Source organism: Spermophilus citellus, assembly GCF_964194105.1.
Source record: "Spermophilus citellus genome assembly, chromosome: 4".
Taxonomy (NCBI): domain Eukaryota; kingdom Metazoa; phylum Chordata; class Mammalia; order Rodentia; family Sciuridae; genus Spermophilus; species Spermophilus citellus.
In genome coordinates this window covers 167,600,736-167,625,225 of record NC_138185.1, presented here as the reverse complement: position 1 = coordinate 167,625,225, position 24,490 = coordinate 167,600,736, and the positions used below count along the sequence as shown (strand labels likewise).

At 37.1% G+C, this 24,490-nt stretch overlaps 1 protein-coding gene across 2 annotated transcripts in view; it reads right to left on the bottom strand.

Annotated features, from left to right (window-relative positions):
- Nucleotides 1-16,135, bottom strand: part of NEMF (nuclear export mediator factor) — a 47,559-nt gene extending 31,424 nt beyond the window's left edge. The window contains exons 1-11 of one of the 2 annotated variants that reach the window (XM_081289977.1): nucleotides 15,986-16,135; nucleotides 15,138-15,206; nucleotides 14,901-15,003; nucleotides 11,055-11,180; nucleotides 5,955-6,103; nucleotides 4,999-5,066; nucleotides 4,050-4,136; nucleotides 2,376-2,449; nucleotides 1,687-1,757; nucleotides 1,531-1,606; nucleotides 992-1,054 (exon numbers count right to left, since the gene is read on the bottom strand). In XM_081289977.1, the coding sequence (XP_081146103.1) occupies nucleotides 992-1,054; nucleotides 1,531-1,606; nucleotides 1,687-1,757; nucleotides 2,376-2,449; nucleotides 4,050-4,136; nucleotides 4,999-5,066; nucleotides 5,955-6,103; nucleotides 11,055-11,180; nucleotides 14,901-15,003; nucleotides 15,138-15,206; nucleotides 15,986-16,044 (945 nt within the window). In that variant the 5' untranslated portion in view covers nucleotides 16,045-16,135. Of the gene's footprint in view, nucleotides 1-991; nucleotides 1,055-1,530; nucleotides 1,607-1,686; nucleotides 1,758-2,375; nucleotides 2,450-4,049; nucleotides 4,137-4,998; nucleotides 5,067-5,954; nucleotides 6,104-11,054; nucleotides 11,181-14,900; nucleotides 15,004-15,120; nucleotides 15,207-15,985 lie in introns of both variants that reach the window. The other variant, XM_081289978.1, reaches the window with a different exon arrangement.
- Between the last annotated feature and the right edge of the window lie 8,355 nt (nucleotides 16,136-24,490).

Here is a 24,490-nt window from a genome sequence, read left to right as displayed (position 1 = left end):
AACAAAAAAATTTTTTATTCTTTCAATCTGTATTTTTGATGCACATAAAAACATGGGTATCAATGTTACTGCTAAGCATTTGTTCGTTAGCCAAAGTACTATGTAGCAATCATGTAATCCATTTAATTACCTGCTTTGATGTTGTACTTACTATTAACTATTTTTTTTAAACTAAACAGGAGGGGGTACATAACCTGAAATTTTTGCACATATATTTTAAAACTTGAATTTTTAAAAAATGAAGTCTCTTTAAAAAATCAAGTCTTTTCTAAATCAAGAATGACTATTATCAAGTCCTGAAACGTTCTGCCAGCACATACTCTAAAAATATGGTCAAATGGGGCTAGGGTTATAGCTCAGTGGTAGAATGCTTGCCTGGCACGTGTGAGGCACTGGATTCAATATTCAGCACCACATAAAAATAAATAAGTAAAATAAAGGTATTGTGTCCTTCTACAACTAAAAACCAAAACCAAACAAACAAATAAACAAAAAACCATGGTCAAATGTGTTGGAAAAATATTGCATATTAAATCCTCCTCATGGAGTCACAATACACCGAAAATTAAAGGTCTAGCTTTAGCTGGGCTTGGTGGCACACACCTGTAATTCCAGCTATTTCAGAAGCTAAGGCAAAAGGATCCTAACTTTGTGGGCAGCCTTGGCAACTTATGGAGACTCTGTCTCAAAATTTAAAAGAAATAAAAAATAAAAAGGGATGTGGAAATAGCTTAGTGATAGAGCACACCTTGGTTCGAAAGGAAAAAAATTCTGAAGAAAACACAAGACCTAGTTTTATTAAAGTCCTAAAAAAAAAAAAAAAAAAAGAGTTTATGACAAATAGGGAACAGTTGTAGCTTAGTGGTAGACTGCTCAGCATGCAGGAAGCCCTGGGTATAATCCCTAGCACCAAAACACCAAATCAAACTAAACCAAAAAAAAAAAAAAAAAAAAAAAAGATAAATAAGTCATTAATTTAATAATACCATACCTGTTGTAAAGCTTTTAAATCAATTTTTTGACCTTCTATCTTCGAATAAAATTCATCCACGGCCTTATTAAAGAAACAAATACACACTAGCTATAAAAACAGTATGGTCTCTACTTTAAATGTACACAGAATTTCTCAAAGAACTTGACAACATTTCTACTCCATGTATTGAAGAGCTAAATTGTATCAAGAATCAAATTAAGTTCAAGTCTTTGGTCTTTCCCCTTCAAATAAAGTGGCAACAATTGTTTCCAGGAACTGTATCTATGACTGCATTGATTTTTAATGCCCAGATTCATAGCAAAAAGAATATATTCAATTCTCAATCAAAGCAGGCTGGTATTAAGACCTCATATCATTTCAGTATTTCAAAGTGACAAGAATATGTTAAATTCTTAATCAAAGCAAGCTGATATTAACACCTCACATCATTTCAGTATTTCTGAGGAATATATGGACTTTTTCAGAAAAGTATTTGTGAAATAATATAAAGTGCTCAAGTTTTTTTTCTGATCAAAAAACAGAACTAGAAAACCCACCTTGTCAAATGATTCAAATTCTATATATGGACATTGTGAATGTTGAGAAAACAAGAAAGGATGAAATTCCTCATACCTGTAAAACATATTTATTATATCACATTCAAGAACATTAATAAAGATCCAAAGCAAATTGATCCATGCCTACATGCTTACGTGAGTATATCTTCAACTGGTTTATCTACTTCCAGGCTTGGTTTTATTTCTCTTTTCTGAATGATATATCCCTACAAAAATCCAATAATAAAATTATTTCTATTCATCATTAGTACAGATTTTCTTTCCACGACTAACATTTTTATTAATTTTTGTAAGTAAATATGTACTATGATTAGAGAAGAAAAATACTTATAAGGTATGAGGTAATTTTAAAACTGTTTAAATATTACAGATATGTAAATCACCAAATTACGGGAGTTGGAGATGTGGCTTAAGAGTAGAGTGCTTGCCTCGCATGAGTGAGGCCCTGGATTCAATTCTCAGCACCACAAAACAAAAACAATAATTTACAAACTCAACTTTTCTGGAGTACTTGACATAGTACTTTCTATAAAAGGAGAACAAATATTATAAATCCATACCAGTTATAAAAACTACCCTGGGACTGGAAGTATAGCTCAGTTGTATAGCATGTACTTAGCATGGTTTGAGGTTCTGGGTTGTTCAATCCTCAGCACCCAAAATAAACCACAACCAAGAGAAGAAAAATCTTACCCTGGAATAAGTATATCACAAATATCATTTTGAAAATATTAGAACAATAAAATATACGTATATTAATCCTTAAATGAACACTTAATTTCTAGAAAATCAAAATAAATGAAACATGGTGTACATGGTGTTACCTTTCCACTGAAGTTGGATGTTGTTTTCATATATTCTTCTGCCTTCTGCAGACAAATGAGTACTTTTTCAATATCTAATGGAATAAAAAAAAGAAAAAGGAGTGCCAATCAAGTGTCAATTAACCAATTAACCATTAACAACTATGTAGAAAAGTATTTTAAAAATAATGTAAAGTGTTCAAGAAAATTAGGTATAGTTGTTTAATCAGTTTATATAAATAAGGTTATATCTTGGTCAGCCTATTACTGAATAAGTCATCTTTCCCTCCATGATCTGAAAGGCACTTTATTCAAACTAATTTCCTATATATATATTTGAGCATGTTTCTAGATTCTTTATTCTGACTCTGACTATTCCTTCTCTAAAAAGTTACTGTTTAAGTCACTGTAATTTACTATTATATTTTAATCTGTGAAAAGGTTATACATACAGTAATAATAGTAACAAATCACTATTTTAGAGCTTTCTTACATGTTTTCACATGCTTTTGTTCCAGATGAGTATCAGATTCATTTTATTAAAACAAAACAAAAACAAAAATACCTCTTTATTAGCATTTATATAATGAATAAAAATACCTTTATTATCATTTTGGAGGGGAGAATATACTGATTTAGTATATTTCAGAAACTTAAACACTCAATTTACATTTTAAACAAAAATTATTCCTAAACCTTAAGAAATGATATACCTATAATATAAACAACAAGAATGATTTTTCAAATATTGCACAAGAAAAAAAAATTACACAAGATAAAGTATAAGTTGAATTTTGTTAAATACCAAATCTTATATTTTCCTAATGTTTCCTCTATTTTACTTCCTAATCTGGCAGTTAAATTAGGTTCCCTAGGTAGTTACAAAAGCCTACTTTAATCATATGGCCACATCATAGAATTACAGAAATCCAAATACATGAATAATGCTGTTTCTAGAAGCATTGCATGTTCTAGGTTTTAAGGCTACTAAATTCATCTCTTTGAGACTCTAATTGTCCCAAGCTGAGCCAGTCCAAAATCTTAGGGGATAGAAAGAAAATATTCTAAAGTGAAAAGTTTTCAAGATTGAACTGGCTAGTAGGTAAGGTGCACACTTATAATCCAAGCTACTCAGGAAACCAAGACAAGAGGACATCATGTTTAAGGCCAGCCCAGGCAACTTAGCAGAAACATCTCAAAATAAAAAATAAAGGGCTGGGGAAGTAGCTCATTGGTAAAGTACCTCTGGCCTCAATCCCCAGTACCAGAGAAAAGACAAAAAAGTGCGAGATTGAACTACAAATTACCAAGGATAAAGCTACACAGTGGAGAAGGACAGGAATACCCACGTACATATGACACTCATAAGTCAAAGTTTTTTAAGTCTAGAATTACCTATTCATTTATTACTTTATCAGAAATAACCTCAGGATTTTCTTTTCTTTTTTCTTTTTTTTTTTTTTTTTTTTGCAGTGATGAGGACTGACATGCTATGCAAGTGCTCTACCACTGAGCTATATTCTCAATTCAAATTTTCAGTTTTTAAAAAAGGATATAAATGGGGGATGAGGGTGTGGCTAAGTGGTAAGGTGCTTGCCTAGCATGTGCAAGACCCTGGATTCAATTCCCAGTACTGGGGGGAGGAGGGGACAAATGAAAATGGACAAAACTTCAAAACTTGTACCACGCACATACCTTTACTTTCAAGTTTTTCATCCACTTTGACGTTGCCAGAGAATCCATTTTCTATAAGACAGTGCTCAATGAGAGCTGGCCCATAGGCTATAAAAGCAGAGAGAACTATTTTTACTATTTTCTATAAAATTAAATAAAAAATGTAGTACAAATTTACATCCAAATAAGAATGATCTACTCAATAAAAGAAGCCAATGAAAATAATAGTAAATGTACTTATTTTGAAGTATGATCCAAAATAACAATGAAGTATCACAAAAATTTAAAATTATAAAAAACTTAGAGAAATCAGGTTAAGTTATAGGACTATAATAGTATTTAGCCACATATGAAAAGATTACAAACTATGACCAGGGGGATTATCACTGGAATGCAAGGTTGGTTTAGCATCTAAAAACTGGTTTAATGTCCACATTAAAAATCAGGCAACAGGGGCTGGGACTGTGGCTCAGTGCTAAAGCACTTGCCTATGATGCACGGGGCACTGGGTTCGATCCTCAGCACCACATAAATGTAAAATAGAGATATTGTGTCCACCTAAAACTAAAAAATAAATATTAAAAAAAAAAAAAAATCAGGCAATAGCTGGGCATGGTGGCAGACAACTGTAATTCCAGTGACTCGGGAAGCCGGGGCAGGAAGGTTGCAAGTTCAAGGCCAGCCTCAGCAACTTAGTGAGACCCTCAGCAACTAAGCAATACCCTGTCTCAAAAAAAGAAAGGACTGGGAATGTATCTCAGTGGCAAAGCACCCCTGGGTTCAATTCCCAGTATTGGAAAGAAAAAAAAATCTTTAAAAATAAAACATATCATTATTAAAAGATAATTTTTAAAAATATCATTTTAAACTCCTTGTTCATATTTTAAGCCAGAACCATAAAAAATTTAGATATAGTCCTGAAAATCAAATTATCTTACAAATATTTCATTGCTATTATAGGATTACTCACGAAGTAATGGGTTAAGAATTCTCTTCAGTAGTTCTCCTTTAGGTGCACTGGCTATTACTTCAGTCAATCTGTGAAACAAAATTGACACAACTCTTACTGTCTTATATTAAAAAAAATTATAGCCTTGTTCACATTCACACTGCTTTCACCTGCATCAATTGACCTAATCTTTATAATACTCTGCAATTAATAGAAATTAGTTCTCTTGTAAATGAGGAAATGAGTTCATAAAAGTAGTTTATCCCAATCAGCAGCCTGGGAGTTGAATCGAGGTTTTCTAAGAGAAATCAACTAAGACACACTCCTTACCATCAATTTGCCCACATGTCATGAAAGAGACATTTTTATATGTCAAATGTCCTTTGTAAATCATCATGCTGTATCTTAATATCTAAAATGGCTTTACCTAATTAATTTAATAAAAACTCTTAAGGATCCTGTGGATCAGTGTGATCACCAGATTAGCATTATCTGAGAACTTGTTAGAAATGCAGATTCCTGAGCCTTACATGAGGAATAGCAAAATGGAGCAATCTATGTTATAACAAGCCTTTCAGGAGATTCTGATGCTTGCTACACTTTGAGGACCACTACCATAGACTATTTGTCAGGAAAAGCCTTCGAGCCAGAAAAGTACAACTATAATCACCTCACTACCTTAGTTCCCTTTTTCCTAAGTAAAACAAAAATTCTCTCTCTTTGCACTCTGCCCAGGATGTCCATCTGCCTTCTCACAGAACAAGAGTTGTCCCCACTCTTTACCAAGAAATCATAAATATCTGAAGTAACCCAAAACTTAGTTTAAAAAGACATGTATTTGTAGTTCAAGTAGTCCAAATTTAGTTGTTATCCAAGTAAACAAAGTATTTTTTATCTGACAGTTTTTCATATTCTGAAATATAACTATTTTTATGTTTTAATACAATATGAAATGAGTTTAAAACAAAAGATGTTACCTTTCCAAAGTAAGCAAAGGTTCAGCAGCTCTAGCATGATCAACTGGATAGCGTTCACGGACAGCAAATTTAACATCATCTGCCTCATCAGTTCGAAACCTTAGAATATTTAAAATTAGGTACTCATAATCTGTAAGGATAATGTTCCCCTGCAATAGAGTAAAATATAATTTAATGCTTTTTCAAAATAGTCATGAAACTTCTTAAAAAGGATGTAGTCTCTTAACAACCTTATTGAGGTTACAAAAATGAAGTTATAAAACAAAATACACCAAAGTCACATCTAAACAATCCTCCTTGAACCTGCCCAGCAGACTGAAACAAGATAAACAAATTCTAAAGACCCAAGTTTGAAACAGTGAAGGTATCTAGAGCAACATCAAATTCACTGTCTGAAGCTACTACAGAAGTACTAGCAGAAGCACAATCATTTATTAACACCTTGACAAATACTAGGGGACCTCATGTTTATATTTGCATGAGCCAGGATATAAGTACTGACTTATTAAGAAAAATAAAATATATATTTTTAGAAGCCAAGCAAAGAGCTATTATACTTTCACCTACAATTCGTCTTTTAATAACAATAGTTATGTGGTCTAATGTAGCCTAATGAATTAACTCAATAAACCCAAAGCTACATGCTTAAAGATGTTCACTGAAATTTATTTATAATAGAGGGGAAAAAAAAGAAGAAATAGTCTACGTGTAAAAATCTGGGAAATTATTGTGTTGTTTTGTTTTGTTGGTGCTGAGGTTTAAACTCGGGGCCTTGTGCATGCAAGGCAAGCACTGTACCAACTGAGCTATATCCCCAGCCTCAGAAATTGCTAATTATGATAGATCAATTTAACAATAGTAAAATGTTGTTACCTTATGAAGACTATGTTTAAAAAAAAACATTTTAATATTTAAATGTATATTTGAATGTGTAAAAAAAAAAAAGAAGTAGTAGTGAGACATGAGCTGGATGGGCTGGATATGTAGTTCAGTGACACAGTGACACTTGCCTAATATGTACAAGGTTCAGAATTCAGTCCCCAGCACCACAGAAAGGAAAAAAAAAAAAAAAAAAAGTCAGCAAAACACACAAAAAATTCTGTGGAAGGAGAAGGTATATGTAGACAAAATGAAATTATTTACTAAAGATTTACAATTAAAGACTTAATTTCAAAAAATGAAATTATAGGGGCTGGGGATGTGGCTCAAGCGGTAGCGCGCTTGCCTGGCATGCGTGCGGCCCGGGTTCGATCCTCAGCACCACATACCAACAAAGATGTTGTGTCTGCCGAGAACTAAAAAATAAATATTAAAAAATTCTCTCTCTCTCTCTCACTCTCCTCTCTCACTCTCTCTTTAAAAAAAAAAAAAATGAAATTATAGCTGGGCATGGTGGCATAATCCCAGCAGCTTGGGAGGCTAAGGCAGGAGGATGGCAAATTCAAAGCCAGCCTCAGCAACTTAGTGAGACCCTGTCTCAAAAAATGAAAAAGGACTGGAGATGTGGCTCAGTGGTAGAGCACCCTTGGATACAATCCTCAGTCCCTATACCCTTGAAAAATCCATGAAATTATTAGGGCTAGGGACAGTGGTAGAGCACTTGCCTACTAGTATCCTAGCATGCATGAGGACCTGAGTTCAATACCTAGCACAGTCAAAAACAAAACCAAACAAACTAATGAAGTTTAGAATTAAAATTTAATGTTACTATATAACCTTTTTGGTAAAAAAGGGAGGACTTAATGAAGATAAAACTGCTCCCAAAATACAACCTTACAAATTTATTAGAGTGAAAATAAATTTAAATTTTAAACATTAATTTTAACTTAAAGAATATAAAATTAACTGGAGCCTGGGGGTAATGGCACATGCCTGTAATCCCAGTGGCTAGGGAGGCTGAGGTAGGAGGATTGCAAGTTCAAAGCCAGCCTCAGCAACTCAGCAAGGCCCTAAGCAACTCAGCAAGACTCTTGTTTCTAAATAAAGTATAAAAAATGGGGGGCTGGGGTTGTGGCTCACTGGTAGAGCGCTTGCGTCACATGTGTGAGGCACTGGGTTCAATTCTCAGCACCACATATAAGTAAATGAATAAAATAAAGGTCTATCAACAACTAAAAAAAAAATTTTTTTTTTAAATGGCTGGGGCTGGTAATGGTGGCACATGCCTGGAATCACAGCGATTTGGGAGGCTGAGATAGGAGGATCACGAGTTCAAAGCCAGCCTCAGCAACTCAGCAAGACCCTATCTCTAATAAAATATAAAAATAAAAAGGGCTGCAGATGTGGCTTGGTAGTAAAGCATCCCTAGGTTCAATCCCTGGTATTAAAAAAAAAAAAAAAAGGATAAGGATGTTGCTCAGTGGTTAAGCACCCTGGGTTCAATCCTCAGTACCAAAAAAAAAAAAAAGTTAACTGGAAAAGGAAAGTAAAGGGCTTATAAAGAAGTTCTGATAGTGTCTGGTTAAGATATGATATGAAGAATAAAAGGTCATAGAGCCTGCAACAAAAGGTATTCAAAATTTGATTTCTTTGATCAAATTACACAGTTATCAGGAACATCTAAAGGATTCCAATAAGGAATATTATGTCCCTGAAAGGGTTTTCCTTAATGCAAAGTTTCCTAAAAGTACTTCATAACATGGGTTTCCTTACCTTCTATTAAAAACAATTCTGTGATCAAGTAAGTTTGGGAAATTCTACTTAACACTTCCTTCTGTAAGAAATGTACCCATCGCATTATCATATTAAAAGGACTAATAAGTACTAAAGTGAAAAAAATTTAATCTTATTTTATTCTCAGGGTTCCTCAAACTTTCATGCCTATTGAACCCATTTTTCTAGACACACCTATTATCTTACAGGATACAGTATCCAAGGAACATAGTTTGGGAAATACTGCGCTTGATTGTGATATACTTAATAAGCCACTTTCTAATCTTATGTTTCCCAGAGTCTTTCCTATTGCTAACTTAATAAACCTATTTTTTTTTTTTTTTTTGTACTGTGAATTGAACCAGGGGTGCTTAACCACTGAGCCACCTCTAGCCCTTTTTATTTTTTATTTTGAGACAGGCTGTCACTAAGTTGCTAAGGCTAGCTTTAAACTTGGCAATCTTTCTGCTTCAGCCTCCCAAATTGCTGGGATTAAAGGCATGTGCCACTGCATCTGGCCTAAATCTACTTTCTTAAATATGTGAGTAGCAATAAGCTTTCCTCAAAGTCTGACCAACTCTAGAAGCACCACATATCAAAACTTCAGGCATGCCAGGCATGGTGGCACACACCTCTAACTCCAGCAACTCATGAGGCTGAGGCAGGAGGACTACAAGTTCAAGGCTGGCTTCAGCAATTTAGCAAGGCCCTAAACAATTTAAGAAGACCTTGTTTCAAAATAAAAAGGGATGGCTGTGATGTCCCTCACCACACTACATCCTCAGTCCTTTAATTGTGTGTCGGGGGCCTCCATGAACAGGAGCTGAGCACAACTCTTAGCCTTGAGCGATGGAGGTGTAGAACTGGCTTCTGCTCACAGCGCAAAAGCAGATGGACCTCATCTTCACTTGGCAAGGAATTATACAGCTCTGGGAGTGAGCCTCACCACCCTGAAACCCAATCCCTTGCCTCATTTGGGTGGAACTTTCTCAAGTGTCTTCCCCTCAATAAATAGGATGGTTTCAGGCGTGCTCTCTCTCTTTCTAACAGACCCTTAAGTTAGAGAACCACCTGATTCCTGCAAGCAAAAGGTAAAAATAAATAAATAAAAAATAAAAAGGGATGGGAATGTAGCTCAATAGTTAAGTGTCCCTGGGTTCCATCCTTGGTACCAAAAAAAAAAAGAAAAGAAAAGAAAAATTCCAGGCACACAATCTCAAAGATCAAATGCTATTCCTTTTTTTTTTTTTTAAGTTGTAGATGGATACAATACTTTTATTTTATTTATTTTACTAGGTGCTGAGGATTAAACCAAGTGCTTCACACGTAACAAGAAAGCACTCTACCACTGAGCTACAACCCCAGCTCTCAGGATCAATTCTTAAGCATCAACCAACATACCTCTCACAGATACCACAATGACTATGGAAAAATCCAAGCACATTCTCTCATATATAAACCCTTAATATCTATTCCAAAATCATAACTAATTGGACCTTTGCATCCCAGACAGTATGCATCCTACTGCTCAGAGCCTTCAAATGGAAAGGCCCTAAATACAACTGGATATCCTGGAACAGAAAAACTATGAGAATGAAGAAACAATATTATGTACCAATGTTAATTTCTTAGTTGTGACAAATATTCTATAAGATATTAACATTCACAGAAGCTAGGTGAAAGGTTACAGGAACTTTTTGTGTTTACAACTTTTCTATAAGTAAAATTATTTAAATAAATAGATTCTTTTAGGGCAGTGGCAGAGCACTTGCCTAGCATGTATAAGGCACTGGGTTTAATCCTTAGCACCACATAAAAATAAACAAAATAAAGGCATTCTGTCCATCTACAACTACAAAATCAATCAATCAATCAATCAATCAATTAATCAACCTACCTTAGATTACTATTATTAGTACTACTACTACTACCACCACTACTAATGACTACACAAATGTATACTATGGAAAAAATGTTTACATATAATTATTATGGGCATTTATGATGATTATATAATAGGTATTTTTTTGAAGGATAATTTAATTTTTTCATCATATAACCATCATAAAATGCTCATTTAAAGAGTTTTGTTGAATTAAGAGAAAGAGAATGCCAAGTATTGGGGCTGGGGATGTGGCTCAAGCGGTAGCACGCTCGCCTGGCATGTGTGCGGCCCGGGTTCGATCCTCAGCACCACATACCAACAAAGATGTTGTGTCCGCCGAGAACTAAAAAATAATAAATATTTAAAAATTCTCTCTCTCTCTCTCTCTTAAAAAAAAAGAGAATGCCAAGTATTAGCAAAGATATGGAGCTAACAAAACTCAACATATCAGTGAAAATAACATTGTGTAGAACATAATGAATACCTCAAATATTGAATAAAAGGCAGATCCCAAAATGAATATAGATTCTATTCCTTTACCCCATCCCTCAACTTTTACTTACCCTATCATAGAGTTCAATGATTAAATGATAAGCAGCTTCATCACTTCCAAATTGAAAATCTACAATTCTATCCACACCAAGCTGTTTTGCACTGACTAACCTCCGACTCTTCAAATGTTTTCGACACTAGCAAGAAACAGGAAAAAAAAGCATTTATGAGGTAAAAGTAAATTTCTGTTTGGTACTGGTTCTTTTCATTACCATCAGGAATAATATTTAAATGGTAGTAAAACAGTGTAGTCATAATAAAACAAAAGTTTGTTGATGACAAAGGAAAAAATTCAAGACAACTAATTGCTAATTCTGAAATTGTATTTTATATTCAAAATTTTAAAATAACAGACCTATAGCAAAATATGCTTTGCTCATTTATAGCACTGGCAAATAAATACCTTGATATGACTTCACTCAAAGACATAACTTTTTTTTTTTTTTGGTGCTGCATATCAAACTCAGGGCCTCTAACACTCTGCAGATACTCTACCACTGAGCTAGATTCCCAACCTCTTCATCTTTTTAAAGTCTTTTCCTATGCCAATCTGTTAAGTATCCAAATTTCTTTTTGTGTGCTTCACTGTTTTCCAATTTTTTCCCACTGATCTTCTACTTTAAATATGAAATATGGATCATGAATTTATGGTACACTGAAAATTTAATCCCCCTACTTATATCCATTTACCTTCTATTCAACCTTTTGATTAATCTATTTCATATCCAAATATACTAATTCCTATTCTTTATCAAATGCCATTTCTTCTATCCCTAGCTATAAGGTTCTTTTTCTTATTGACAATTAAAATAAAATTAGCAAGATCCAGTCAAAGAAAAGAAAGGAAGAAAAAGACAGACAAGGTTAAAATGAAAAGTCATTCTAGAAAGGACAGCAGTTTACACCATGGAAAGGTGAAATAGAGATTCTTGATCATGGTAAATACAAATAGTTATATATTACATTCATAAAGCTTGGTTTTTTTTGTTTTTTGGTTGGTTTTGTTTTTTTTTTTTTGTTTGTTTGTTTTGGTAGTACTGTGGATTGAACCCAAGGGCAATTTACCATTGAGTCACATCCTTGTCCTTTTTATTCTTCGAGACCGGATCTTGCTAAATTGTCTCAGTCTCCCAAATTGCTGGAATTACAGGTGGGCACAATTATGCCCAGCTCCAAAGCTTGTTTTCTTTCCCTACAACAGCACAGTGAAAACAATCTTCTCCTCACTGCCAAAGAAGTATAGTTGGCAACCACAAATATAAGAACCAGGAACAATCATTGTGATTTACCACATACTAGGCCTGACCCTGCCTATGCCAAACAGTTAACAGCTCTTTATTTATAAAGTGTTAAACACTGTCTGCTCCATTGGAGAAAATCTTTCAACACATTTAAATTGACAAACACACCAGAATCAGAATTCTAAGGAAGTTTTTTTTTTCCTCGTCGTTTTAAGAGTGCCTGGCCCTTATGAATGTGGCCTGATTTGGAAATGTTCCCATGATCTACTGTCATCTCTTTAACTGTCCTGTTAACTCATCAGTAATACTGATAATATTCGTTCCTTATATTCCACTGTGTTGCTAAGCAAATTAAATAAAATACATATTTATCTATGTTAAAAAGTACTATATAAATTCAAAGAGTCAGCCAAGGGTGGCACATGCCTATAATCCCAGTATCCAAGCACCTTGGACTTGGAAGGCTGAGGCAGAAGGATCTCAAGTTTGAGGCCAGCCTGAGAATGTAGGGAGATGATATTTCAAAATGAAATAAAAAGGGTTGGGGATGTAGCTCAGAAGTGTCACTGTTATCAAGGACAGCTTCAAACACCCACTTTGGGTTAATATTAAGTAAACTAAATGTCAATAGCTGGGCCTGCTGGTGCATGTCTTTAATTCCAGAGACTTGAGAGACTGCGTCAGGAAAATTAAAAGTTGTAGGCCAGCAACTCAGTGAAACCCTGTCTCAAAAATAAAATAAAAAAGGGCTGAGGATGTAGCTGGTACTGGGGTTCCATCCCCAGTACCCCCCATAAATAAATAAATACATAAAATAAACTTTAATAATTTAATAACTCTGTGAAAGCTCTTATAAAATTGGAAACACCTAATCTTTAATCAAAAACAAATTCTAAGTTGCTGGGGGTAAAGTTCTTCTCTATAGTCTCTACTGAAATAATACAATGCCATAACAAATTTCTAAAGAACAGGGGAGAAGAAGGAAATTAACACATATGCAACTCTAATACGTGTCAAGCATTGTGTTAGATACTTTACCTGTTACTTCAATTAATTCTCATCAATAACTCTGAGGGAGTTACTAACCACATTTTACACTTAAATAAACTAAGTTCTGAAAGGTTAAATAAGTTTTACAGGTTAAAAAAATATTTAGTGGCAAATTAATTAATTCAAGTTTAGGTACATCTAACTAAAAAGTCAGTCTTCTATATATCACATGAATTTTTAATATATAGTTGTATCATGGGTAATACGTCAGGCATGGTTGTGTATGCCTGTAATCAATCCTAGCTACTTGGTAAGCTTAGGCAGGAGAATCACAAGTTTCAGGTCAGTCTGGGCAATTTGGCAAGACCCTGTTCCAAAATAAAATAAAGAGTAAGGGTGTAGCTTAGTGCTTGCATATAGCATGTGCAACGGTTCAATCCATAATGCTCCCCTCTTACCCCCACATACACAAAAAGGGTCACATGCCCACAAACGTAAAAATCTCAATTTTAATACTAAAAACAAAAACAAAGAGAGAAGTGAAAAATAACAAGATTTAATGACTTGGTAACTTTTTTTTTTTTTTAATTTTTAGTTGTAGATGGACATGACACCTTTGTTTATTTATTTTTATGTGGTGCTAGGGATCAAACCCAGTGCCTCACACATGCTAAGCGAGTGCTAGGCGAGTGCTCTACCACTAAGCCACAACCCCAGCACCTTGATAACATATTAATATCATTAAGTATTCTAGCAAAATACAGATCAGGAAGAGGGATACAGTCCACAAAGGTGAGCTCTAGGTGATAAGACTAGGGGGAAAAAATGGGGAGGGGCTGATCATAGAAAGCCAACAATGTCAGGATACTGAGTATGAATTCAGAAATTAGAGCATCATATCAGGTGAAATAACTAATGAAAATGTCTAGCGTGCTACAGCGGTACACACCTGTAATCCCAGCAGTTTAGGAGGCTGAAACGGGAGAATGGCAAGTTCAAAGCCAGCCTCAGCAAGGCAAGGCACTAAGCAACTGAATGAGATCCTGTCTCTAAATAAAATACAAAATAGGGCTGAGGATGTGGCTCAGTAGTTGAGTGCCCCTGACTTCAATCTTAGTACCCTCCTAAAATAAGAAAATTAATGTTGTCTAAGAGAATTGTTTTGAAGGAGAGAAGAGGAATACAGTTAAGGGGCTATACAGTTGGTTGGGATAAAGACTGAACTGGAAGGGCTGGGGATGTGGCTCAAACGGTAGCACGCTCGCCTGATGTGCGTGCAGCCCGGTTGGATCCTCAGCACCACATACCAACAAAGATGTTGTGTCGCGGAGAACTAAAAAATAAATATTAAAAATCTCTCTCTCTCTCTCTCTCCTCTCTCACTCTTAAAAAAAAAAAAAAAAAGACTGAACTGGAACTTGATTGTGGAAACAGAAAAAAGACTTGCAAGATAACAGGGAGAAGTCAATAAACACCTACTTTGTTCATCCCATTACCTATTAACTATTCCCTCTACCTTTATCTGTGTTTTATTCATAACAGCATAGAAAACCCAAACAGTTTAAAAACTCAATTGTTAGTTATCAAGTCCGTAAAATTTAGCTCCCAACATAACTTAAAATTTACCTTCATGGCAAAACTAGATGGCATCATATTCTTTGGCCATTCAAATTCTGTTGTGTGAATCCGTATGCCAGATTCAAGTAAAAGTGTTGCTTTAAAGTCTGGTCTACAGAAGAAAAAAAGTCAAATTTTAAGGGAATTTGCCAAAGTTTACTCTATAAAACAGATTTAAAATGTGGATAAGAAAATCAAAAATCTCATAATTACCAAAGAGAAAACAAACCTATAAAATTTTCTTACTTTTGAAGACGAATAAGATATGTCTTATTATCCACATCATAAACATTGTTTACTCTCATTCCTAGCAAGCTGAAAAGACAAAAGAAACATGTAACAAAACACACTATTGTTTGAAACATAAAACTACACACAGTTTAATTAAAGCTGCAAAACAGGAACTCTTCAGTTTTATCAAAGTGGGAGTCCAGAGACCATTAAGGCATTCTGTCCGAAACTTAAAGCGTAATCACTTAAGCACAGAAGTGGTCTGTCAGCCCTGGGAACACCATAAAATGCCTCGCGTCTTTGAAATAACTCACTCCTTTGGGGCGGGGGGTATAGTAAAATGTAACCAATTTATGACAAAAAGAGAAAAAAGACAAACGAGGCCCCCAGAAGTATGACAAAGGTCACTCAGATGAATAATACGAAACAAGACCGGAATCCAGGTCTCAGTCCACATCTGCCAATGCCAGTTGAAACAGCAAGGTTAGATTTCTCTGGCGTGAGGGCTGTTGAGGAAACCAGGCCTCCAGTCTGGAAACCAAAAACAGAGGACCAACTGGCGTCTCCGGTTATTCCAAACATTTGCTGCCAGACCAGGGTCGACAAGGCGAGAGCGCCGCAATTGCGGGACAAAAACAGGGCGCAGAGGGCTGGAGAAGGGGTCCGCGGTCCCTGGGGCCTCCCGGGTGTCCTGAGGGCAGCAGCAAAGACGCCACGCGCAAGCCCACCCGGGCCTAACCAGGTCCACAGAACAGACTGGAAGGCAATAAGGGGACACATCAGGCTGGTCTTGTTTTCAACGTGGGGCCCCTGATCTGCTTCCTGCAGTTCTAGCAGGAGCCTAGTCACCTACAGGACCGTACCTAGCATTCAGCTCCGCCAATACGGCACGGAGGTCAATCGTGCTAAAGCGCGTCTTCATGGCGAGGCGTTGAGTGTCGCTACCGCAGTTTTTTCTGCTGCCAGCCTGACTCGACGCCGCTACTCTTCCGCGCAGGCGCACTTGAAGGAGACCTACGGTCGCCCTGAAGACCCAATATTCATTGAAGGGAACCCGTTTGCGTATTTGTCTGAAGAATTCAACTATTAAATTACAATCGACTCGCTTTTTGTTACACCAAAACAATTCTAAATAAATAGATACAAACTGTTCTCATAAATCTGCATCCCTTCCTCGAACATTTACGGGCCACTCTGGTTACCCTGTCCCCTGGTTTGGGAACTCAATCCAGCCTCCATAGTGACTCCTGCTGGTCATAACAATTTTTAAGGGGAATATCGGGAGAATTCCCCCCGGTAGACGATAGGGCTCAGTATAGAAGAGCAATGACCCTGGATTACTTAAACGTGTCGAATTTGTAAATGTAAGGAAGCCGAACTGTTTCATTCGTCCTAAGATTGTCTTCCACGATCGAGGAGAAGCCTGAAAGAGAAGTTACTATTTTCATGGGTACTGCTCTCCGAAAGAGCATTTTGCCTCATCCAACCCTGGTCTCGGTATCCCCGAGACTCGGTATAGAATCTGGTATACAACTGGGGCTTCATGAATTCTCGTTACCCTGAATAGTCAAGTGTTTCACTAGATAATGATGAAGTAAGATAAACCTAAAAATAAGATTTCTCACTTAGTGGGGGATGGAGGATGAAACAATGTGTGAAATTAATAGTCATGCAAAAAATATATATAAATAGGCAAGTTTTGGTTGTCTTAGGGTAAATTCATGGGAAGAAAGACCACTTTAATTGAGAACTCAAAAGACCTGGGTCTCACTATGTTGCCTAAGTTGAGCCGCAGTAGCTATTGACCACTACTGCAATCCCACTGTTGATCAGCACGGGAGTTTTTATTTGTTTATTTTGTTCCTGGTGATTGAACTTAACCACTGAACCACATCCCCAGCCCATTTGATTCCCCCCCCCACACACACACACACACACACAGGGTTTCCCTAAATTGTTCAGGGCCTCGCTAAGTTGCTGAGGCTGGCTTTGAACTTGCAATCCTCCTGCTCCAGAGTCGCTGGGTTACAGGTGTTTCTGACTTGCGATGGTTCACCTCCTTAGGCAACCTGAGGGCCCCCAGCTCCTGGGCGGTCACCATGCATAGCGCACAACTCCTGGGGTCAAAAGATACCTCTGCCCTAGCCTCCAGGCATAGAGCAGAAAGCGCCTGGGCTGAGTTTGAGGGCCACACATCTCCGCAACTAGACTCCCTACCCGAGGAAAGCGACACTTAAGAAGAAAGGGCGTGGTATAGATTCAGAATAACCCAAGAATTATAGATGCAAAAGGGGCTACAGTACATATGGCACAACATAACTTTGTCATATGGCACAATATAACTTTGTCATATGGCACAGTAAACCAAACAGAATACTCACAATTTGTAATAAACCTTTGGAAGGTTTAAGAAAGATGAAGCCGAGATGATCTCAGTTCAAAGTGCTAAATTGAGAGGACTAATTGTACATAAAAGATACTAAGTTTACCAAGTTTGTTGGCCTGAAGTCCTTCCCAAACAAAAAGCTTTTTTCTTTGGAAAAAAAAAAAAAAGCGCCCTTGAAAGACTCCATGTTAAAAGAGACAACACTCATGTGCTTCTTTAAAAATAAAAACTGGGATTGGGATGTAGCTCATTACCCCGCTGCCCACCCTCCCAAAATGAAGCACCTTATTACAAAACTCTCACCTTAGGACCCAAGACAGTAAGACAGATGTAAGATATCTGTTTAAGTTTTACATGGGAAAATTGACAATTGACAATTTACACAGGACATTGCTTATTGCTTCCATGTCTGTCAAGAAAAATTGGCATTAGAAGGTATGTGCAAGACTGTCTATAAGAGTAGATCAAGATAAATGTAAAGATCACAAGAAAACTTCATTATTTAGTACTGAATTGCATCGTTTCTATTTTTTATTCATTTCTCAGAAAATTATGAACCAAGGATGCTTGAGGATTTGTGGGTAAATGAAAAGCTAACAGGAGATAGGCATGTCATCTTCAAATTGTCAAAGTGAATAGTTACTTGACCCAACAAAAAGTTTGTAGGAAATTATTAATAGACCAGTTATAGGCACCTAGAGCTGTGATTCTCACACTTAAGTGTTCATTCAAAAATTCCTGGTATCATACCCAGAGTTTCTGATTCCTTAACTTTGGCTCAGAGTATGTACATTTTCAACTGTGAAGATGAAAGGAATTTGTGACCTACAGGTATAAATACTATGAGTATTTATATGCTCTTGGAGATTCACTAACCTCTAGACAATCAAACAGAGACCACTGGGGTTTTTTCACAAAAAACAAGACATTTATTATTCTCACTTTCTACTCAACTTAGGGAAATGTTCACTGCCTATTCTCAGATGTTTTCATAATTGAGGTGAGTTCCATAACATATAATTCACCATTTTACCCATTTTAAAATGTACAATTCAGAAACTATTAAAATATTCACAGTGTTGTTAAACTGCCTCCATTATCTAGTTCCATAAAATTAAGGTGGATTTTTTTCCCCTGGGAAAAAACAGAGAACACCTTTTGGAATTAACCAAAAGCAACAATTCATTCCAGAAAGGATTGCAGATATTAGCGTCATGAAAGCTGCCTAGAGCTTTGAGTCCCTATGTAGCCAACTGCGACCTAACTTAGTATGTGAACAAACTGAAAGTCTAAGAATATATTTTTATAACAAATAGCTGTCTCAGCCAGTCCTAGTAGCTGAGCTCCAGTCAGTTACCAGCTGCTAACTCATCAGACTATGTTCAAATAAGGAAAACACAGCTGTATCTGCACCTCACTTTCCTTTTCTGATGAATACTTCCTGCCCCCATCCCAGAGTTCTCTGAACCTCTTCTAGTTCCGAGTGCTGCATAATTCATGAATCATTCTTTGCTAAATTACTCCCTGATAAATTTAATTAGTCTAATGTTTTCTTTTAATAATTCTAGTATTAACAGTAAACAAATTTAGACTAAAGAACAAAAACAAAAAGTAAGTTTTTGAACAAAGTGTTTTTTTAAAAAATCAGTGAAATCTGTACTCAAAAAGATAAATGAGTCGTAAACATTCCTATGAGTATTTATATGCTCTTGGCATGGGTGAGACCCTTTAAAAACAAAACACCAAACAAAAAAGGAAAAGGATCAGATTAACAGATCTGAATACATAAAATTTTGAAGTAGGTGAATATCTTAACTTGTTTTCCATTGCTATAAAAAAAAAATACCTGAGGGTAGATAATGTATAAAGAAAGCAAGTTTATTTAGCTTAAAGTTTTGGAGGTTGAAAGTCCAAGATCTGTTTGACTGTTGATGAGAGCCTTCTGTCTATATCATAACACAGTAGATAGACTCAGCAGGAACACATTGGAAAGGGAGAGGGCAGTCATATGGCAAGGAAACAACAGAGATTCAGGTCTTGTTCTTTTCAAAACAATTTTCTTTCACTAAACTAACTGGGTCCTGCAATAACTATATTAGTCCCTTCCAAGACCAATGACCTCAACACTTCTACTAGGCACCACCTGTTAAAAGTACTACTACTTCAACATTGCCACACTGGGGGCACCAAACTTCCAGCTGATGACCATTTGGGGAGCACACTCAAAGCATACCCAAACCGCAGCATTCTGCAGTATGTGTCCAAAACATTCTACCCTAATACAGTTTCATTGTAGAGTACTTGACTAGTATGCACAACAACCTGCATTTGTTGATCCCTAGCAACACACACACACACAAAAAAAAAAAAAAAGAAAGAAAGAAAAAAAAAGAAAAGAAAAGAAAAGGAAGAATGAAAGAAAAGAGAAGAAAATTTAAAAAGAAAGATAATGCTGGGTATAGTGATGCACTCCTGTAATCCCAGCAGCTTGGAAGACTAAGGCAGGAGGATTGCAAGTTTGAAGTCAGCCTCAGCAATTTAGAGAGGCCCTGAGCAAGTTAGTGAGACACTATCTCAAAATAAAAAAATAAAATGGGCTGGGAATGTGGATCAGTGGTTAAGTACCCCTGGGTTCCAATCCTAGTAACAAAAATAAAATAAAATCCACCACTACCACCACCACCAACAACAACAACCCATCAAAAATATTCCAATGTAAACACAATTTTAAGTTCAAAATAAAATCATGATCAACATATACATATACACACATAAAGGAATTGATGTAAAAATGTGTTTTTAAAAGAGTTTTTTTAAGTACCAGCATGTTAGAGAAGACAGTTACTAAAATGATTCCTTTCCTATCTTGCAGAGTTTTGTCTGGTACAGGTTAAGTTAGACTCCCTCTGTGAATTACTTTCCTATTGCTGCTATAATAACTGTAGAGGCTTAAGCAACACAAATTGATTAAGGAAGAGTTCTGGAGGTCAGAGTACCAAATGGGTCAACAGAGCTATATTCCTTCTGTTGGTCTTTCCCAGCTTCTAAGGGCTGTTGATTCCTTAATTGGTGTCTCTGTCTGACTCCAACCTCTGCTTATAGGCCACATCCCTTTCTCTGACTGACTCACCTGCCTTGCTCTCATAACAACCCTTGGGTTAAATGGGTCCCATATGTATAATCTATTCATCTCAAATTCTTTAATTTAACCAAATCTGTAAAGTCCTTTTATTATGTAAGGTTAGTACATCACAGGTTCAGTGTTGGTACACAGACATCTTTGGGAGGGGTGGTCATTATGCTGCCTATCACACAAAGCTGAGAAATTCCCCCATGGGTCTTGAAACAGGTTGAGGTGGGTAAAAAGCTCAGGGTTCACAGTGGTAGCTATTTAAATGCAGTCCTTATATCCATAACTGTCAGTCTGGGCCGAATTCAGGAGTTGATTTAATGAAAAACCAATGAGATACGCCAAAATTATTTTGCCTCCTATTTGGGGGATGGAGAGAGGATAAAGATATTTTTAAATAGTTTCTCCACTGTTTCTACTTAGTGAAAGCACATTCACTTGGAAGCAATTTTTAAAGTTTAGTTTCTTGTTGTGTGGTTTCTTTTCTTTCTTCTTTTTCTTTCTTTTTTTTTTGTGTGTGTGTTTTTGTTTTTGTTTTTCAGTGCTAGGGACCTAATCCAGGGCCTTACATATAAGTAGGCACACTCTACTACTGGGCTACATCTCCGGCTTGCAAGCTCTTAAAAGGTGGTCCAAAACAACCATAACAAGACTTTATGTGGCTGTGCAAGCAGACCCAGGAGGGACTGAGGAGAAGATTCTTCATTTAAGGAAGAGTTTTTCTCCTTCCTCCGTTCCTGGGGCCTGAACCCTGAACCCGGGCATAATTAGGAAGGCCCTTCATTACTGTCATACCCACAACTCCTAAGAATTCTTAAATGAATTTCTTCTATCTTGTTAGGTGGCCATTTTCTGCGTCAGATTGTGTGTAAACGAGCAGCCCCTGGTGGCTCGTAGGATAATAACAGATTTTTGCCGAGAAGTTTTGACGGTGCCCCAGTAGGGGTCAGCGATGAGGTAACTCCAGGGCTCTAAGAATGCCTAATTAGCCTGTGAGCTTTTAAGCCTAAAGGCACATAAAACTGGAGATAAACATAGAACAACAGGAAGAGGGAGGTAATACTAATTTTAAAAGAGTCCAGGAATATATGTTCAAGCTGTACATATTAAATTTCTGAATATTTGTGAACTTCGACGAGGCAAAACTTTTATTGACTTTGAAGACATTGCATCGGTGAAGTTCCCCAAATAATAGTAGTAGGAGAGTCCAAAAGAGACGGGGTCTCGCTATGTTGCCCAGGCTGGAGTGCAGTGGCTATTCACAGGCGCGATCCCACTACTGATCAGCACGGGAGTTTTGACCTGCTCCGTTTCCGACCTGGGCCGGTTCACCCCTCCTTAGGCAACCTGGTGGCTCCCCGCTCCCGGGAGGTCACCATATTGATGCCGAACTTAGTGCGGACACCCGATCGGCATAGCGCACTACAGCCCAGAACTCCTGGACTCAAGCGATCCTCCCACCTCAGCCTCCCGAGTAGCTGGGACTACAGGCGCGCGCCACCGCGCCCGGCGATCGGAACGGCGGCAGAAAGACACTAAAGGCTGAGGTGTGGTGACGTCATCGGAGGAGGGGCAAAACTGGGCGGTTCAGAGCTTGAACACGCCTCAGCGCGAGGCGGTCCGGAGGCTGGGGCCATATTTCGTCACCCTGGCGGGGTTACAGTTCTGCTTTATAATAGACTCAGCGAGGAATCCAAAGCGGACCTCTGTGGCGTGATCTCACTAAGTTTTGTTCCAAACACTGTTTGTATTTACCTGGAATCGGTCAGGTCAGTAACCTCTTAAGTGATCCTAGTTGTATCCAGAAACGCAGTGAGAAAGTAAAGGAAGTGCTTAATGCCTGGTCCCCCGGCATTATCTTGAATACGTGTGGCATCTTTTGGAAGATGTCATTTTCTTTATCTTTAAAAATTTTTTATTTTAAGAGGGAAACCATTTACCTAAATCTTCCATTTTCCACAATAAGCAAATTTAGGAGATGTTTGCGCTGTACGAAGGAGAATAAACTATAGTAACTGAAGTTGGAGGTCCGCAAAAGGGTCGGAGGCCAGCTCAATCTGAATTATTGGAAGGAGGGAAACCTGGGGTTGTTACCTGCTTTCGCCTTCTCATGTCCGTTGTCCCTGTTGTTGAATAAAAAACTAGTAACTGGGTAACTGTGTAAGATTTGGCCGAAGAATTTCGATTCGACGGCTTGGAGGCATTTTGGAACAAGCTTAGGTTAAGGGATGGAGGGGAAGAAAGAAAAAAGAAAAAAATACAACCGGAGTAGTTCTGCTGCAGCAGAACTTTCATTTGTCCTCGTGGGCAGTCTTTCCTTTCCCTCCCCCCCCAAAAAAAAAAAAATGAGTCTGAACTTTCCTCTCCACCTCGGTCCTTGAGGTAGGTAACTTAAAGACCATCAGATAAAAACTTTCAACTCTTCTTTCAACTCCTTGCTACTCCCCTTCTCTAAATTTATCTTTACAGAGTCAGGGAATAACAACCCCCTGTTGTACCTTCTTAACTCAAACCCAGTAGTTCAGAATTCTTATCTCTGGCTCTCTGGGTGTCTCTCTCAGAGATTCTGAGTTCTTTCACCTTAAAAAACGACCCTCCCATTTCCCCCTTTGACTCTGCCTCTTTCAAAATGAAATAAAGCGGGAGGGGCCAAAGTAATGAGACATACATTAAAGTACATTACAGGCATATATTAAAGTACATTGATTGAAAGCAAAAGGACTCCACAATGTAAATAAACTGAAGTTAATGAGCCTCCCTTGAGAAATTAAGTGGGAATGTTGCAGAATGATAGTTTTCCCCAAAGTCTGTTTCAACCTTTTATTAACCTGATAAATTTATAGTTGGACACAGGAAGTTCCAGTTAGAGACCACATTTCCCAGTTGACCTTACAACCTAGTGTGGTTAAGTTCTCACCAGTGGAACAAGAATGAAGTGTTACAGGTGATCTGTAACTCTTGCTTAAAAATAAATCGTTGCCCTCCGTTTCTGCTCTTGAGGTTGGAGGTCCGCAAAAGTGTCGGAGGCCAGCTCAATCTGAATTATTGGAAGGAGGGAAACCTGGGGCTGTTGCCTGCTTTCGCCTTCTCATGTTCGATGTCCCTGCTCCAGCGCTAGGTGGCGCCAGTGCACACCCGCTGTAGCGCTTCAGCTTTAACCACGCAAACGAGGAAAAATATCTCACCCAGAGGATGCGAAAACTTGCAGAGGAAAGAAACCAGCATGCGTGAATGAAAATGGAGCTGAATAACCCTGCTAGTCAGAACCATTCCTATCTCTGGTCTGTTTCAAGAGTAAAAAGTCTCTATTTTCTTTAAATCAATATATATTGGTGGGGCCTCTTTATTTTCACAGCATACTCTTAACTTTTTCAGATAAATTCACAGAAGAAAACTTTAAAAAATATATTCTTAGTTGTAGATGGACATAATGCCTTTTATTTTATTAATTTATTTTTTATGTGGTTTTGAAGATCAAACCTAGGGTCTCGCATGTGCTAGGCGAGTGCTATACCACTGAGCTACAACCCCAGCCAAGAAAATTCTTCATAGCTAGAACTTCTAAAGGACAAGAACCAAAAGAGCTGCAGCATCTACAGGGCATCCTAATGGTTGGATCATCTTTAACCGTCTGTAAGATTAAAAAAAAAAAAAAGTCCTGTATTTTTCTACATTCTCTATATTTGTACCCATTTTATTATTTTGTAAATGAAAATTTTCTTCCTTTCTCAGTTGTCCCTGTATTTTCAGTGGCAGTAAATCTCGTCTTATGAATCGATAAAATCTTTTGTTTTATGATGGTTTAGGTTGAACCACCATCAATTACATTAACCCCCACTTCACCATTGCTTT